The sequence below is a fragment of the Mya arenaria genome, chromosome 11 (genome assembly GCF_026914265.1).
Source record: "Mya arenaria isolate MELC-2E11 chromosome 11, ASM2691426v1".
NCBI lineage: Eukaryota > Metazoa > Mollusca > Bivalvia > Myida > Myidae > Mya > Mya arenaria.
The window spans coordinates 16,660,311-16,679,990 of record NC_069132.1 but is presented as its reverse complement, the minus strand read 5'-3'; the positions used below and the strand labels follow the sequence as shown (position 1 = coordinate 16,679,990).

Below are 19,680 nucleotides of genomic sequence, written 5' to 3'. Positions count from 1 at the left end.
TGTTATTAAGACCAACTGGAGATATCATACAGAACAGATATATGAGCATCCAGTATGTCAAGCAGGCTTGTTTGAGCCCTGGCTATGACAAAAATGTCAAATGGATAGAAAAATATGTAGCCAGACTGGGGCTCAAACCTGGGACCCCTCACTTGCAGGGCAAGTGCTCTAAAGACTGTGCAGCAGGGCCACTTACACACCTTCTCAGCACCTGCGTATAGGTTTTGATACCATGACAAGTAAAAGAATAGACAAACCGTGTGACTGCGTCATAATTAACACCATTGGCCAATTTAAAAAATAAAAAAATAAAAAGAGATTGAGAAATGCCTTCTAGTTATCTCTGGTGACTTACGCCTTGTTTGCGATGACCTCATTGAAGGGTGGTGGGGGTCTGGCCGACTTTTTCTCCCCACTCTCCTCATAGTCCATCTCATCATCCTTTTTCTGTCAAAGACACACAGACAATGCCATCAAGTTGAAGTATGTGGATAAATACATTCTACAGATAACTTATATAATTAGGCTATTTATATCAAAACACTGCTTATAAAGGAAGAATTATCAATATTAATTTGTTTCCAGAACAAGTTTTTACTTACACGATTTACAATTCACAGCACTTCAACAGCCGAAACCCATTTGCTCGAACTCGCTTGGCTCGAGTTCCTCGCAAGCTCGAACAAGATGGGAGGACCAATTTCTTTATACTGAAGGTAAACTTTCCCACTTGGCTCAAATTTTCTGAGGATCAAGGTATATTTGCAGGTCCCTCAGGGAGTTCGAGCAAACGGGTTTGACTGTATATGAGTTTGGTTTGTGGTCACTAAGCCAGACATGAGGGTTTTCTATGGGTACATCGGTTGCCCCCACAACACACGACCACACTCTGACGTATCATCGTGCTAATGAGAGTTATTTAAATACGAAGTTGTAATAACATGTTTCACAATCATTGTAAAAGAAATAGGTTTATTCTACACATCAGTGCATAGATAGCAGTAAGGGATATCACAAAAACATGTCAACTGTAAATTTAAATTCTTATAACATATTAAAACATCATACTGTTGGAAGCGAGTAGTTAAAAGTTAAAAATCTTTGAACAATATTTAAATTTGATTTCATCAACAATTTAAAAAAAAAAAATAAGACAAATGTTTTATTTAATTAGTTTAAAAGAATGAAACTATAAGCCATCATCAGTATATCAGCAATGTCTAGAGTTGCCTACAAGTTATTTAACTAAAATGGAAACAGAAGCTGCAAGTTTTTGAGACCAATTGTCTCCTAACTTTATGTACTGTGTAATCCAGTAATTCCTTTTTAAGGAAAACAAAACTCTATAGACCTCTTGCCAACAACATCTCCTTATTTTCCCTGTACCTCCTAAACTAAGAACCTTCCCGTAAGTGTCTTGGCAATTCTTTTTCGTTCTTTATCTAGAGACTATTTCAGAAGATTGCCAGTTCCAGTTAAAGCGGTATTTAGCTAGCCCAGTATCACCAATGTTGTTACCTCAAGGTGACCAAACACATATGATGACAAGGCATCACCGCCCCTCTGTACAACACAACATTTAAGAGAATACAATTAACGTAATAGGAGAAAAATTGTGTGATCATACTAATAATTCCTAGTAAAAACACAGCCACGCAATGCATGCAAAACATTTCTATAGCATGTAATAATTTCTGTAGTAAGAATGATATGAGTGTATGTGCTTTAATAATGGTGACTATTTACAATATAAATACACTCGGCTCTGTAACTGCACTTGGGCAAATAATTGTTTTGGTTGTAATAAAATGTTAGTTGTAGTTACATTATTTTTTTAGCATTTTTTTTAACAAGAATCTATTTCACACAGCATAGAATTATATATAGGGTTACTATACATGAAACAATCATCTTTATTAATGAGTTCAGATGTTACTATTATTCAGTTATCATTATTAGTCATAGTAGTAGTAATATAATGCATTTTCTGTTAATGTTTTTATCATGAGTATATTTATTACTTGAAAGCAAATGAGATAACAAAATGAACATGAATTTTATTAAAAATAAGAGCTATCACAGAGGTGATGACCTCCACAACACACTGCCTTCACACAGGATGCTATTGAATAACTCTGGCAAGTGTTGAAATAATAATCATAATCATAGATGTTTTAAGAGTATATAACAGAAAATAATTCTTATTTGCCACAATGTCTCTATAAAATCTTCAATATAACCAAAGTGTAAAACTGAAGATCGAAGGCAAGTAACTTAAACGTGAGTTGACTGCGCTCAATGACACAGAGCTGGGCAACCACCAAACACTTCTCAACAACAGGGTGAAAAAGTGTACCAAGTATCAAACTTATACCTTTTCAACAATAGGAGAACCTTGCTCCACAAATTCAAATAGACAAAAGTGTAATATTCTATTCAAGGGCACATAACTCTAGGACAATATGGCTGTGGGTCACGAATGGCAGGCATTCTGGTCCATCATGTTGGTAATGTGTACCAAGAATCAGAGTGATTTCTTCAAACTGTTGGAGAAATTTGCTCCACAAACTCCAATATAGCCCAAAGTGTAAAAATCATATTCAAGGGCACATAACTCTAAGTTGAAATGGCTGTACTGGTCTCAGAAAGTATGTCAGGGACTACTAGTCTACACATGGATGTAAGGTGTATGAAGTATCAGAGTGATAAGCTGTTCCAACAGTTTGCTCCACAAATTTTTGCCAACAGAGAGTGGCATTAAACAGACCAACCGACTCCAATATACCCTGGGCTCGACCTTGACAGAAACTCTTCGCTATATTAAATATCTGTTTGCAGGTGGGGCGTGGGTGTATCATAAATACAGGTATTGTCCTTGTTTTAACTATGACAACAGCGGAACTACCAAACAGAAATGTGTAGCACAGATAAAAGTCTAACATTACGCAACATCAACTATCAACACAGCTGTTTACCTTTTTCTTAACAGCGTGAAATAGAAAAACAATTCTTAAAATAAGTTGTTTTAATCATAATGTAATATCACAGCTTGATGTTTGCCTCACATCTTTAGTTTTGAATCTTAATATTTTTAAGTAATTTTGAAAATCTGAGACAAACATAAAGATGAGAGACATTCCGTAAGCTTACGCCTGTAAAGTATCAGATTAGAGTAATAATGTATATAAAACTTTTGGAATTAAGAATGCATGTTTTTAGTATGAAAAGAGTATCAAAATTTTACAAGATTTAACAAATGTTTATTATTCTGTCAGTATTAACGCAGTAAAGTTATCAATGTTACAGAATCAGGCAGAGACAGTCCATTCCATGGTAACAAGATGCGGTGTTACCATGGCAACTTACTTCCTCTTTAGGCTCTTCTGTGGGGGAACCTTTCTCCTTGTTCTAGCATGGTAAAAAACACTTAAAACAAGCTACTTCAGAAAGTGGAAGTATATAGCTAATGGTGCTGCACAATTTCAACTGTGCACTGAACTTAAGATTGTACACAGTGCATGACAACTATCACACACAAACACGCACAAACAGACATCAAACATTGCATGTGATGAGGAATAAACCTGCCATATTGAAAGAAGTCACTGGTGAAGTCAATGAAAAGTTGATTTTCTTTTATATTCAGAGAGGCATTGAAGACAAGAGAAAGTAAATGTATAGACTGACTGGACAGAAATGCTATCAGAGAGAATAGAGCAAAATTGTGGATGATGCTGTTGAAGAGGAGAGAGACTGTGGATGGTACTATCAGAAAGGAACAGGACAGATGATGATGCTGTGGATAGAGACAGTGGATGATACTATCTGAGGGGAACAGGATTGTGGATGCTGCTGTCAGAGAGGAGAGAGACTGTGGATGATGCTGTCAGAAGAGAACAGGAATGTGGATGATGATGTTAGTGAGGAGAGAGACTGTGAGTGATACTATCAGAAGGGAACAGGATTGTGGATGATGCTGTCAGGGAGGAGAGAGACTGTGAGTGATATTATCAGAAGGGAACAGGAATGTGGATGATGATATTAGAAAAGAGAGACTGTGAGTGATACTATCAGAAAGGAACAGGACAGAGGATGATGCTGTGGATAGAGACAGTGGATGATACTATCGGAAGGGAACAGGATTGTGGATGATGCTGTCAGGGAGGAGAGAGACTGTGAGTGATATTATCAGAAGGGAACAGGAATGTGGATGATGATATTAGAGAGGAGAGAGACTGTGAGTGATACTATCAGAATAGAACAGGACAGAGGATGATGCTGTGGATAGAGACAGTGGATGATACTATCGGAAGGGAACAGGATTGTGGATGATGCTGTCAGGGAGGAGAGAGACTGTGAGTGATATTATCAGAAGGGAACAGGAATGTGGATGATGATATTAGAGAGGACTGTGGATGATGCTGTCAGAATGGAACAGGACAGTGGATGATGATGTCAGAGAGGAGAGAGACTGTGGAGAGAGACTGTGGATGATGCTGTCAGAATGGGGAGAGACTGTGGATGATGCTGTAAGAGAAGAGGGAGATTGTGGATGCTTCTATCAGAGAAGAGCAAGACTGCAAGACTGTGGATAATACAATCATAGAGAATAGAGCAAGAGCTACGGTAGTAAGACAGCCACTACAGGCTTCTACTGAAGCTGCATGTGTTTATAGAACCTAACAGGACATTGTTATGTCCAACTATATGACAGGAGAATATTTAAAGGCAGGCCTTATTTCATAGAAAGCTGTATTGTACTGATATGCCACAGAACAATCTAGTGAGGTAACTTACTGATGTGCCTGCTGACCTAACTAACTAAAAAAGTCAAGCATATTCTTGAACATGTGTGCTCGTTATACATAAAATTCATTTTAAGTCAACTGTTACTTTTAAACATTAAGAGTAAAATCTGGTTAAACAAGAGATGTTTGTCAAACATTATGCCCCCCCTGAGCGCCATGTTGTCAGGATTATATGGACAATTGAATGAAATTTGCATGGACCGAAATGACAGCTGATTTGTTGCTGTTTTAAGATTATGACCATTAAAGTGTGAGGATAAAGTGTGTTATGACTGTCATGACCTTTGACTCTATGAACTCAAAATCCAGAGTCATCAGCTGGTAACCAGAAACCTAAATGTCAAGATTGAGGGCCATGGGTGCAGGCATTGTCAAGTTATCACAAGACAAGTTTTTTTCATTCAAGGTCACTGTGACCTTGACCTTTGACCCGATGACCCCTAAAATCATAAGGGGTCATCTACAAGTCAGATGCAACTCCAAGTCAAGTTTGAAGGCCATGGGTTCAGGCATTGTTGAGTTATCACTCGGACAACCTTTTACCCTTCAAGATCACTGTGACCTTGACCTTTGGCTCTATAAATCTACTGGTCAGGCTTAACATCCATGTCAAGTTTAATGATCATAGGTTCAGGCATTGTTGAGATATCAGTGGGGGAAGATTTGTTAACTTTTTTGCGTTACAGGTTACTGTGACATTGACCTTGGCCTGATGACCCCCAAAGTCGATAGGGGTTATCTACTGGGCAGGCCCAACCTTCATGTCAAGTTTGATGACCATAGGTCCAAGAATTGCCGAGTTTGCTTTCAAGGTCACTGTGACCTTGACCTTTGACCCCCTAAAATCAATAGGGGTCATCTACTGGTCAGGCCCAACCTCCATGTCAAGTTTGAGGGCCATGGGTGCAGGCATTGTTGAGTTATCACTTGGACAACCTTTTATCATTCAAGGTCACTGTGACCTTGACCTTTGGCCCAATGACCCCTAAAATTAATAGGGACAATCTTCTGGCTGGGTTCAACCTACAAATCAAGTTTGAGGGCCATGGGTGCAGCCATTGTCAAGTTATCACTCGGATAACCTTTTACCATTCCAGGTCACTGTGACCTTGACCTTTGGCCCAATGACCCCTTAAATCAATAGGGACCATCTTCTGGTCAGGCCCAACCTCCAAGTCAAGATTGAGGGCCATGGGTGCAGGCATTATCGAGTTATCACTCGGACAACCTTTTACCATTCCAGGTCACTGTGACCTTGACCTTTGGCCAGATGACCCCCCAAAAACCATAGGGGTCATCTCCTGGTCAGGCCAATTCTCCAAGTCAAGTTTGAGGGCCATGGGTGCAGCATTGTTGAGTTATCAATCGGACAACCTTTTACCATTCAAGGTCACTGTGACCTTGACCTTTGGCCCAATGACCCCCCAAAACAATAGGGGTCATCTACTGGTCAGGCCCAACCTCCAAGTCAAGTTCGAGGGCCATGGGTGCAGGCATTGTCACGTTATCACTCGGACAACCTTTTACCATTCAAGGTCACTGTGACCTTGACCTTTGGTCTGATGACCCCCCAAAACAATAGGGGTCATCTACTGGTCAGGCCCAACCTCCATGTCAAGTTTGAGGGCCATGGGTGCAGGCATTGTTGAGTTATCACTCGGACAAGCTTTAAAATTATTTTACCATTAAAGGTCACTGTGACCTTGACCTTTGACCCGATGACCCCCAAAATCAATAGGGGTCATCTACTGGTCATGCCCAACCTTCATGTGAAGTTTGATGACCATACGTCTAGGAATTGTTGAGTTATCACTCGGACAAGCTTTGGTCTACCGACAGACCGACCGACCGACCGACATGCCTGTGCAAAGCAATATACCCCTCTTCTTCGAAGGGGGGCATAATAAAAAGTTTTTCAATACCCTAAACAATAAATATAAAAATATTTCTTTAATGACTTGGTTTCACACAATCACAAACATAAACATTTCTCATAACACATAAATGTCAAAATATACAAGACTTACATCTCCAGGTTTTTTCTTGGAATCCCGGAGCCTTTTGTACGCAGCGCGAATGGCCTTCCTGCGTTCACGCTCCATCTCTTTGCGTGCCTCACGTCGCTGAGCACGGACGATTGCCCGTTGATCCTCATCCATGTCCTCCAGTGACAGTCCGCCCTTACATCGTCGTTGGGACTCCGTCGTACCAAACCTGTATATATGTTTACATAGAATTTTTGTTCCAATCTGTTACAAACAATATCTGATTAACATTTACAATTATGCTGTGCCTACTTCTACTTGTAATCTCAATCATTAAACAGACTGCTGTACTATGAAAACGCACAAGAAAGTGGGGTTATTTTGAAATCTGGCATACGTTTTCTGCCAAGGCCGAGGTCGGGTGATGATAACCTCATTGTTGGTAAGAACGATTTCTATGGCAGCTGTTCCCGGGGGACTGAGACCTTCAGGCTGTGTCCGTGAACTGGAATAATTTGTTACAAGTTTAAATAATTAATATTAATGTAATGGAAGTAGTACCGTTTTAATGTTTATAACAGAACAACAATGCATAGCAGCAACCATAAGATCAAGTTATCAAAGTATTAATAAGTGATTTACATTTTGTTTACATTAAAGTTTCTAAAGACATCTTGTTATTATCAATTCATCTTAAGACTATATCAACTTTAATAAAAACCTCATCCACTGGCCTCTAATCCAAGCATGCAACCAACATAAAAAGAAACCAGCAAATTCAAATAACACAAAAGAATTACAAACCAAATAAATCTACCAACATACTCAAGGAATATTTTAAGGTCTTCTTTGAGAAATCTTATCCAGGCTTCCTCCAAGTGCTCAACAGCATGTTGCTTGGCAGTATGGAACACCACGGAGTCCACATGGTCATTAGCAGCCATGAGAGCATTGTGGATCGTGTTGCGGTCACTCACTGACATCACTGCAATTACAAAAAAACTAATTTCACAGCTTTCAATGGCTGAACTGTCGTTATTTAGTTCGATTAGACTTGGAAAAGTAGCCAAAATTTATTATATATATTAGATTTGATCAGATTGTATTTTTCCCTATAAAGTATTACCGTTTTGAAACAAAATACAGTTATTTGGGTTTCAAATTGAGGTAATATCCTGTATATAAGATAAAATTAATATCAAGAATCTGTTTGACATACGTATATTGAAGTCGCTGTCATCTGCTATGTATCTATTGAAAATTGACCATGCATTGCACATCCGAAGCATGCGATCCGCAGAACGGTCCTCCGCGGCCAGGTACTCTGTCACATCCTGCCAGAACAACAGTTTTGACAACAGCGACATGTCGGGCTGTCTGTAAGAATGTTAAACAAGGAATGTGAGGCATTGCCTTAAGGTAGCTGGCTCAAACAATTTGTGGCTACAACCTCAAGTGACTGGATTGGAAACAGAGCACATAATAATTGATGTATTTACTCCTAGGGGAACCGTGGAACTAGAGCACATTATAATTGATTTATTTACTCCTCGGGGAACCATGGAAACAGAGCACATTATAATTGATTTGTTTACTCCTCGGGGAACCATGGAAACAGAGCGCATTATAATTGATGTATTTACTCCTCGGGGAACCGTGGAAACAGAGCGCATTATAATTGATGTATTTACTCCTCGGGGAACCGTGAAAACAAAGCATAATATAATCAATGTACTTACTCCTTGAGGAACCTTCGAAACAGAGCTCATTATAATCAATGTACTTACTCCTCGAGGAACCTCTCAAAGGGCCCACCTGCCATCTTGTCAGCTGCCAAGGCAACTACAAACCTCTCCTTTATCGCCCTGAAATAACAAATAACAATAACTATCAAGATCATTGTTTGCAAATCTAGATGATTATATTTTCTTCTGTCTTTTACCCCCATTTATTTTTTCCTGTGAAAGAACAATTTCAATATCCATTTGTCAATCAAACAATCAGTTTATATTTTGTAAAAAGATAAAAGCACATGGTTGCATTATCCAATGGATTGACTGTAAAACCTCTGCCAAATGATCTCGACAAGTTATAATAATAATTGCTATGGCAACTGGTCAATTTGGAATTTTATTTGTTATTCTAAATCTGTTTGTACAAAATAATACAAGTAACAATATTGCAGACACTGGACATTTCGCAATGTGCACAAAAATACTGTAATACCAAATAAGATCAAGTGGTTTGTTAGATTTGTTCCCCTTGAAGCAGATATAATTCAAATGAGAAATTGGGTTAATTATAAAAAGCAGAGTAAAAGGTGTTTCTGGTGCATGCAACTTCATAATTATTACACATCCTGTCCAACCTGATACATGGAATCGTACACAATTATTGTGTTAATCATATAACTATAACATACACGTGCAGCTAACACTGCCCAACATTCCCAAGTCCTTAACAAGTTGGGGTAGAGTTGAGAAATTTCTTCAAAAGCAGGGATAGGAAGTTATGGAAACACTGGAGGAGTAGGACTATCATGCAGTAGTGAGCTTTATTACTTCAACAGTTAATTAAGTTAAAGAAAGTGATTCCAGATACAACAGGAGTTGTGAAACAGAGTTGTGTGAAAGTGCAGGGATCAAGACTGGCTGAATTGGCACAATGATAGAGAACAAGGGATTGCGTTTGTTGCAGCATAAAAGCTACAAACATAAACCAAGCCAGCTTTGCCATCTCAACCAGTTTTGAGTCCTGTGGTCATGTGACTATGGTCATGTGACTATGGTCATGTGATACCTGAGGGGTCGGGGTTTAGGCATGGTCGCAAACCCTAGAATTCCACTGCAGTAAACAACACAATGTGATAAAAAAAAACAATATCAAACACACGCATGTCAAGACTATATAAAATCAGATTTTGAAATAAAGTATGTGTAAGCACTTATAGTAATAACTGATACAATATACCATGGATTGTTTCTCGCAGACTAAATTCATAAACACCCATAATTATAGGACATATACACGTACAATTCAAAAAACAAATTCTAATTAGACCTTCAACATTTCATTCAAACATCTGTCCTTCATGTCTACATAATCCTTATTTCTTAATAATGCAAAGCTTCCCACAACATTTCCTTCAACCTTTTCCAACTAACAACTGCCTCTCAATATTATCCAAACAACAACACAAACACTATGAACACAACTTTTTTAAGATTTTCCCAAATACCTGTATGCTGCCGGCACTGGGGCTGCCCGATATTTGGCGGAGGTGACCCGGTCATCAAGTCTGCGCCCCCCCTTGCTAACTGACTCCCAGTTCTTGGTGCGTGTGTATGTGAGCACATCGTCGGGTCGTACTGGCATGGAGCTGACAAGGTTGATGGACGGAAAGAATGAGTATGTGTCCTTCAACGAGGCATCACCCACAATCCACCTGTTCGACAGTGGCGCACTCTCACTGAAAAATGTAGTCAATACAATAATAAATGTTTTAAAATATTCATTCAAATATTTATCTCCATAAGGCCAAAAATAATAAATGGTTTGTCTGACGTTTCCTTACAGACTCACAAATATACCCATGACCTGAAAGTTTTTATAAGCCCTTAAGTTTTGTGGGTAGCTGGTAAGGAAACTCTGAAACAAACTTATTAATTTGGCCTTGGGCCTTGTTTGTCAAATTCATAATCTCAGAAAATAAAATTCTTGACATAAATAGTCTGCATGTCAAGTGACTTTTGAATATTACTTAAGTTATTTTAAGTTTTGTTGTTATCAGAATGTATTAACTAACTTCATTAGTTTTCCATGATTTTTTTTTAATCCATTACAGCGCCCCCACCTGATTCTCTTCTCACGTTCCATGTGATGAAGATACCGGGAAACCCAGTACGCCCTTAATCTCCGCAGCACGTCATACTGGGTGCGTATAAATATCGAGTGACTCAGGTTCGCGTTACTAGCGGCCTTGCTGATCTGCTCTTTGGCATCTTTTGTCAAGTGGATCTTGAACTTGTCCTGAATATCTCTACAAAATAAACATCGTTTAACCAGAAAATTTGTCACAAAACTGTTTGATGAATCATATACAATACTCTACGCACACTATCTATAATTATTTTTATTTTAGAAAAAATATCATTAAGAATTTTCTTCATGAAAAAAAGCACAATAGTAATTGCAATGTTGGTATGACATGTACATAACAATATAAAGATATTAAACATTTGATTTTATTTTGATTTTATTTATCTCATGACAATGACTTTGATAATGCTCTTAAATGAAATCCAGACAATATATCTCCTGATGTCTGTTTTCAAAGTCATTTAATTAAAAGATTAACATGCAAAGCTCTTAAAAACCTTATCTTATCAGATAGAGAAACCTTGAGGAAGACCTGGTTAAATGTTAATTTTCATAAGGCCAAAAATGTAAAATTGTTTCCGATTTTAGTGCCAAAAAATGGTATGTCAGCATTTAAAAACAAAAAGGTCTGTCTGAATATGGTTTTCACACTGTGAACTGCTGCCATTTTGTCAGGGTTCATTGACGCTTCTTTCTCATGCAAAAAAATACCAAAAAGTTTTTCTCAAAAGCAGAAAGGATATTTACGTCAGAAAAAGTTGTCTGCTGGCAATAAAACATTAATATTGGAAACAGAAATAAGGTAGGTCGGGAAACTAGAGCAAACAATTTTTTTTGCTATGCCTGATTATAAGACCAGTCATGTTAACATCTAGATGTGTACCTGAAGAGCCTGTTCCTCTCCTCCACGATGGCAACAGCGTCAAACTTCTCCATGCTGTCCTTGAAATACTCACAGTCAAGCCAGAAGTTGACCAGCTGCTTGCCCGCTGTCCCAGACAGGAACACCTTGAAATCTTCCATTCCCTGGAACTAAAGATATATACCAATAAAGTTAACAACTAAAATAAGGGGTATTGGCTTAAATCTCATATACATATAGGACATGGTTTATCCTCTCGGAGGCTTTGACATGCAATTGCATTCTGTAATTAAAACTACCTGCTGGATAGCTATCATAGCTGTCAACAAGGCCTTGAGAATAACTTGATTTTTTTTCTTACCCTTTCAACCAGCTAATGATGATTTTCTGAGTTGCTTTTCAAATTCTTTAAGAATTGCATTTATTTGTATTGATACATATCTCTGGCTGTTCAAGAAGTTCGTAGACTTCTTTAATAACTTCTAAGCCGATATGTTATTTATCACCTAGAAGGACCAAACTGCTAAAATTGCACTGATTCATTGAAAGAGAGACAATAAGTGAAGTAATGTGACACTAGGGCTTCACACACATGAGATTTGGAGAAAACCTACATAATTGTCTTGTAAATCATACATGAATGAGTATTTCTCTTTCAAATTCTGTCCCACAATATGAGTAAAAGGAAGTGAGGACATTCATACCTAATGAAAATCTGCAAGAAATAAATGATAAAAATATGGTTCTATACTAAGAAACTAATGACATCGAAACATCTTTTTAAAATCCATTTTTCAACTTTTTCTTCTAACAATCATATTTCTACATGTACTAATTGTAGAATATGCTAAACAAAATAATCTTTAAAAGGCAAATTTAATCCCAAACTAATAAATGTCTTATACAATGATTTGATTGTTTAAAGGATTTCAAGTGAAAATGAACAAGAATTGTAAAAGGAATGCGGCAATTACCCCCAAAAGACTCATTGGACAGATTGGTAATAGTATTTGGGCTGAAATGGACAGATAGTCTTTAGCATATAACATATTTTCATGACGACCATCAAATGCAGTTTTGAAATATTGATCAATAATATTTTTAAAGAGAAAAGAACAAACACGAAGATGATAAGCCACAGCAAGATCAAGATGGTGGAAACTCATAACTGCTGAAATTTTAATGAGATAGCATTATTGTACATGTATTTATCTAAACACTTTACATGATTCAATTTTTAATGAAACCTTGACTAGTAAAAATGGTTGAGAAGCAGTTTCCAACGGAAAGCAGTTTCCGACAAATTGCTTTTTCGCGTACCTTCCTTAGATCTTCATAAAGAAGGAACTGCAATTCAACTATATGGTAACTAGGCAATCAAAAGTTGAAATTCTTACCAATACGTAAGAAACTTTTATTATTATTCAATGTTTAATGTTTATTTTTCATTTTGTACACAAACTTACACGTGGGAGATCTGCATGCGCAGCGTATTGGGCATGCGTGTGAACCTAATTTGCATATCTATGAATAGCTACAAGGTTTTCCTTAATTGACTTATACAAACGATGATCATTGTGTACATATTTGTGAACACTGGTGTCATGCTTGTTTCGCATCCACATTCACTTAAATGTATACAAACACAAGTTTCCATCAGAAATGAATAAAAAAAATCATTGATATTCAGTCTCTGCCTGATATCGAGTATGAATTGAATGTCGTAAATTTTAAGGTTGAAATGTTTCGTTAATAGCTGAAAAATTAAATAACATTTCTCTTATGACAGTCTTATATTTAGTTTATTAAATAAATGGATAATAAAAACACACAACAGGCACCTTAAATATGCCCCGCATTCAAATTGTCGGAAACTGCTTCTCATCACAAGCTAATCTGAACAATGTAAGTACCCTCTTTGCGCCCCTATTAGATACACTATATGTGACGTCACACATGTAAGAAATATATCGACAACAGTAGCTTGAGCTGTTGTTATATAAAATGTGAACAATTTTAGTAGATATTTAAACACGTATAAATAATTCAATAAAAACTTTTAAAAACTGGAAACTGCTTCTCAACCAGTATGAAACAAGAAATGTTGTTTTCAAAGTGCTGCCTTCGAAAACTGATGTCTCCCATTAAGTGGGAGCTTATTGGCGCCGCACTGAATTGCGCGCCTATTATGGAATGGGAATTTATTTTAGTTAGTGGTGGGAGCAGTTTTTAATTTGATTGACAGTTGGGTTCTATTGTTATTTTATTATGATTAAAAAATGCAAATAGATGGCGACTGCATGGGTGTTAAAAATAGTATTTATGGTTAAATAGTTTGTCTTTAATTTATCTTCAAAACATTATTTCGGAAGAACGACAAATAAGTTTAATAACTGTTCCCGATTCGTTTACGTTTTCTGATTGGTTACCTGTAATCATGTGCCGAAAATGTAAAATGTGTGGACCGGTAATTATGTGAATGTGAATAATTATGTTTTATTTTGTTTTGTTATGTTTTACTGCATTGATAAACCATGAGGTAAGCTGTTCCTAACTTTATTTGTTAATGTGTTGAAGGTGACATTAGTAAGATTTCATTACGTTTGCCCCCGAGTTGTTTTATTTGTAGAACACTACACAGTGTGCACGAAACGATTGGTCGAGTACCGTATTATATCATGCATAGGAAGCACTTTTTTTACCCCCGATTCTCGTCTTAAAAATTGCATGCGTCCTTTCTATGCTATTAGAATTTCATCTGTTTTTTTCCAAGTCCATTTCAGGCCGAAAATCTCGGACCGGAGACGAACGCAGTAATGGTAAGTACCGATACTGTGTCCACCGAAGAGAACAACTGACATAGGTAAAATCACGCAAGTTAACACACACAGAAATATATTAAATGTTTACTTTAAAATGATTTATTGAGAAATAATTGAAAACAAACATGATCGTCTACTTTTACAAAAGGGACGCTACTCACAAAAACGCGATGTGAGTCAGCACTTTAACTGGATTGAGTTATAACAGCAACGGAAAATCGGGAAAGGAGGTAAATATCGTTGTTCATAATTTGAATGTTTCAATATTTTACAAAACATTTTGTTGTATGTTACTGTTTAAAAGAAATAATAAAGGAATGTGCATAACGCAAAGTAGCATTATTGTCACTATCAAATCTTTTCAAATGTGCGAAGGTGTGAAAAACACCCGCTGTCTGTCATTAGAAAAACATCAATAGAACGAACTGTTGCGATGGTAATACCGTATGGTTGTTTGTTCGCACTTTACCCGACGTGCCTTCCGCTGGCAAGGCTAATTACCGACACGCATTAATAATGCCGACTGCTTTAATCCGCGCAGCGACAAGCCTTATCAAAACAATCATCAGTTTTGATGCGATTGCAAAGGTTGCAACGGTTGACTGTCAGTCAGAAGGCATGTCAAGACTATTGCAATGGTTGCAACGGTTGACTATCGGACTAAATACAGCATTGGTATAAGTCTTATAATATGTGTGAATGTTCTCAAAATGTCAAGACTTATATCATTGTTGTGTACACTAAATTACCACAATACGACGAAATTTATCAAAATACACAAGACAGTTATCAAAATATGCCTTATATACAATTGTTTGTTTGTTTTTTACTTCAATATATGTTATAAATACTTTACCAAGCTCAATTTTCGGCTCCGATTTTGACATTTTTCCGCTGCTTTCTATCTTATATATTAAGGGTTTTTACCGTTTTTTCAACAATTTTTTGGCCTGTGTCCTATCTATTCTAGCATCCTATGCATGATATAATACGGTCATGAGATAAGATGTTTTCGTGGGAACTTCATAAATCTTACAATCATTAATTCAGTTTAAATAATAATAGCCTTTAAGGATTATTGTTTTCATATAGATTTCCTGTTATATATATTGTTAATATTTATGTTTGCATCTTTCAGATGAAATTATAATGTTTATTAAAGTAATTAATTGTTTTTAATTGTTAAATTGTTATTTCATATCACCCCTTCATGATGAATCCCCAATATAAAGAGGAAACTTTTTCCCTTCAAGTTGTTCAAGTTGCCCCCCCCCCCACGGGGCATAACTAAAATACTGTTTGGAATTTCATTAAAAATCATGCAATGGTAAAACACAACGAGAGGAAGTGCAGTGCACAAAAACTATAGCTGTATTTCAGCTAATTACAGAATGTTTGCCCTTTGCTGCTTTTTCTTGACCAGAGCATTTCTTTAAAACTACTTATGGTATTGCAATAAAACTTCGATACACCATAATATGCTTGTTGTCCTTGACTATGCCTTGTTTTTTCAACATATAAAAAATGCACAAACTATTAAACGGCGCCCTTTGATGCTTTGCATCAATGGTCTTTCTTGTTTAATATTGAAGGAGGGGGTAAAATAGTTTTTACATTATTAAACGAGGGGAGATAACTATGCAACTATGTGCCCCAAAAGTTATAAATTTTGCAAGGTGAACTACAGCTTCGCATCACTATCTATATTATATTCCAAGTTTCAAGCAATTCAATCCTTCAAGTAATTTTTGAGTTAGTGCCAGGACAAAATTTACATTAAAAAGAAATAAACAAGGGAAGATAAATCTGAAATAAAGTGATATAGAATTATAATTTTTGCAGGGTGCACAACTTCAATATCAACTCCAAATATCTTACCTGAATGCCTTTCGATTTCAGACAAGAAGTTTTTCCCTATATATCTCTATTAAGAGCAGGCGATCCCCGGCAGGGGCCTATTTTAACCCCAGAGGCATAGTTTGAACAAACTTGGTAGAGGACCACTACATGATGCAACATACTTAATATCAACAGTCTGGGCCCAGCTGTTTAGGAAAATAAGATTTTCAAAGATTTTATACCCTTTATATCTATATGTTCAACAGGTGACTCAAGGCTACTAAGGTCAATTGTGACCCCAGGGCCTTATTTGAACTATCTTGGAAGAGGACCACTAGACAATGTTACACACAAAATATCTAAGCTCTAGGCCTTATGGCTATTGTCGAGAAGATTTTTAAGTTTTTCCTTTTGGTCAACATGGCAACCAGGCTTCTGAATGGAATTCAGTTCTATGAAGAATTTTGAATGGGCACCACCCAAGAAACATCCCTGTGAAATTTCATCAGATTAGTTAATCATTAAAGGAGGAGATATTGTTTAAAGCAAAATATTAATGTTTCCCTATATCTATGCAAAACACTATACAATGTTAAGACACCAAATATCTGAGCTCTAGGCCTTTCAGATTTGTTTAAGAATATTTTAAAAGTTTATCTTTCGGTTGCCATGGCAAATAGACTTCTGCATGGATTCATTCTTTGAACAATTTTTAATGGGAACCACCCAAGGAAAATGCCAGTAAAGTTTCATCTTAGCCAGGCAGTTTAGGAGGAGATGTTGTTCGAATCAATTATTGACTGATGGACAACCGGACGCTGGATGGTGGGCGATGGAAAAAGCTCCCCCTGAGCACTACGTGCTCAAGTGAGACAAAAAATAATAAGGGGTAATAACTCTGAAATAAAGTGCCCCAGAGTCATAATTCTTGCAAGATGCACAAATTGCTTTCCATCTGTATACCAAGTTCCATTCAATTGTTTCAAGAAGTTTTTGAACAAGTGCCTGGACAAAGAACGACAAAAAAGTAGATCTTCCTTTCAGTGGAAGGGGAGACTTAATAGTAATGCTTGGTAGGCAAAATATTGATATAATATATTATTATAATTATGGTAATATTATTATTTAATAAGAAAGACACTGGCAAATACCATATCTATCCCTTCCCTTGAAGGGGAGACACAAAATTTAACAAGAGATGTTTGTCAAACATTATTCCCCCCTGAGCCATGTTGTCAGAAATATTTAGAAATATGCATGGACCAAAAAGGCAGCTGATTTGTCATTGACATTAGATACCTTTGTGGCAACTTTAAGATTATGAGCATTCAAAGTGTGAGGATAGAAGGTATGTTTTTAATCATGTTCAGATGATGACTGATATTTGCAGATAAACATTTATCCTCTTAGCAGAAAGGAATTAGTAACTATGACGTATGACCTTTAGGAGTTGTGACCTTGACCTTTGACCTCAAAATCCATAAGGGTCAACGACAGGTCAGCCCCAACCTAAATGTCAAGTTTGAGGGCCATGGGTGAAGGCATTGTCAAGTAATCACACAGACAAACTTTTTACGTTCAAGGTCACTGGGACCTTGGTCTTTCAACATGATAACCCCCTTAAGTCAAGAGGGATCATCTAATGGTTAGGCACAACCTTCATGCAAGTTTGATGACCATAGGTTCAGGAATAGTTGAGCTATCAGTCGGGCAAGCTTTGGTCTACCGACGGACCGACCAACATGTGCAAAGCAATATACCCCCTCTTCTTAATATATCCCCTCTTCTTTGAAGTGGGGCATAAAAAGAGAATGCAGAAACAAAATAGCAAGCGCTAGATAACTGTTAAGTGAATGAAGTAGGTATTAAATTTAAATGCTGGTATTTATTATCAATATGGGTCATCGACTAGGAGAGTTCAAACTTCCTACAAAGTATATGGTTCCAAGGCCAAAGTGTTTATCAATTATTGACCTTTACCTTTGACCTACAGACTTTAAAATCATAAGGGCTATACAAAGTTTGAGGTCTCTGGGCCGAAGTATTTTCCAATAATTGATCAGAAACAGATTTTTAGCTCAAGCTTACCATGGCCTTTGACAATATGAACTCAAAATCAAAAGGGTTCATTTACTGGTCATGACTAACCTGCCTACCACGTTCAAGGTCACTGGGTTCCAGCTATTTTCAGTTATTGATCAAAACAGTTTTCCTCTTAAGGTCACCACAACCTTGACCTTTAACTCACTGGCCTCAAAATCCTTATGCTTTATCTGATGGTCATGACCAACCTGCCTACCAAGTTTGAGGTGTCTGGGCCCCAGTGTTATTCAGTTATCTCTTGGAAAGAGATTTTCAGCTCAATGTCACCACAATATTGACCTTCAATCCACTGACCACAAAATCAAGGGGTTCAACTACCAAGTTTATGGTCCTTGGGCCAAAACCTTCTTCAGTTATTGATTTGAAACAGGTTTCGGCTCAATGTCACCATGACCTTGACCTTCAACTCATTGCCTTCAAAATCAAATGGGTTCACGACAAACCGGCCTACCAAGTCTGAGGCCCTTTGGCTTATTTTCACCATTTATTGATTGGAAACCGTTGGGATGGATGAAAGGAAAATATTGGCATTTTGACGTTCAACACAATGTATTTTCAGCACAGTTCAAAAATAATTTGAACAAGAGATGTTTGTCAAACATTATGCCCCCTGAGCGCCAAGTTGCCAGAAATATTTGGACAATTGAATGAAATATGCATGGACTGAAATGACAGCTGATTTGTCATTGGATGCATATGAGGCAGGTCATCTACTGGTCATACCTAATCTTCATGTCAAGTTTGATGACCATAGGTCCGGGAATTGTTGAGTTATCACTCGGACAAGCTTTGGTCTTCCAACAGACCGACCGACATGTGCAAAGCAATTATATAACCCCTCTGCTTCGAAGGGGGGCATAATTAAACTAGATGTTCACTGAAAACTGATACTTCAACTCATGCATTTAGTGACATATAAATTTCTACTGTCTACTATATAAGAAAATAAAATATGGACAATCAGAAAACCTTTTTTTAGCTTACAGTCACACTGACCTTGACCTTTGACCCACTGACCTCAAAATCAATAGGGTTCATCTGCTGGTCATGACCAATAAGCCTACCTAGTATGAGGTCCCTGGGTCAAAGCGTTCTCAAGTTATTGATCGGAAACCGTTTTTCATGTTAAGGTCACACTGACCTTGACCTTTGACCCACTGACCTCAAAATCAATAGGGTTCATCTGCTGGTCATGACCAATACACCTACCAAGTATGAGGTTCCTGGGTCAAAGCGTTCTCAAGTTATTGATCGGAAACCGTTTTTCATGTAAAGGTCACACTGACCTTGACCTTTGACCCACTGACCTCAAAATCAATAGGGTTCATCTGCTGGTCATGACCAATAAGCCTACCTAGTATGAGGTCCCTGGGTCAAAGCGT

General features: G+C 37.3%; 1 protein-coding gene across 14 annotated transcripts in view; it reads right to left on the bottom strand.

The window, feature by feature from the left end:
• The window catches only part of LOC128207645 (uncharacterized), a 67,232-nt gene that overhangs the window by 17,747 nt on the left and 29,805 nt on the right, over positions 1 to 19,680 (bottom strand). For 9 of the 14 annotated variants that reach the window (XM_052910699.1, XM_052910697.1, XM_052910689.1 and 6 more), the window contains exons 9-20: positions 11,556 to 11,704; positions 10,647 to 10,832; positions 10,032 to 10,262; positions 9,593 to 9,637; positions 8,581 to 8,658; positions 8,013 to 8,170; positions 7,619 to 7,778; positions 7,191 to 7,298; positions 6,836 to 7,022; positions 4,798 to 4,821; positions 3,367 to 3,408; positions 356 to 447 (exon numbers count right to left, since the gene is read on the bottom strand). In XM_052910699.1, coding sequence (XP_052766659.1) covers positions 356 to 447; positions 3,367 to 3,408; positions 4,798 to 4,821; positions 6,836 to 7,022; positions 7,191 to 7,298; positions 7,619 to 7,778; positions 8,013 to 8,170; positions 8,581 to 8,658; positions 9,593 to 9,637; positions 10,032 to 10,262; positions 10,647 to 10,832; positions 11,556 to 11,704 — 1,460 coding nt within the window. The remainder of the gene's footprint in view (positions 1 to 355; positions 448 to 3,366; positions 3,409 to 4,797; positions 4,822 to 6,835; positions 7,023 to 7,190; positions 7,299 to 7,618; positions 7,779 to 8,012; positions 8,171 to 8,580; positions 8,659 to 9,592; positions 9,638 to 10,031; positions 10,263 to 10,646; positions 10,833 to 11,555; positions 11,705 to 19,680) is intronic. The other 5 variants (XM_052910693.1, XM_052910690.1, XM_052910692.1 and 2 more) reach the window with 5 other exon arrangements.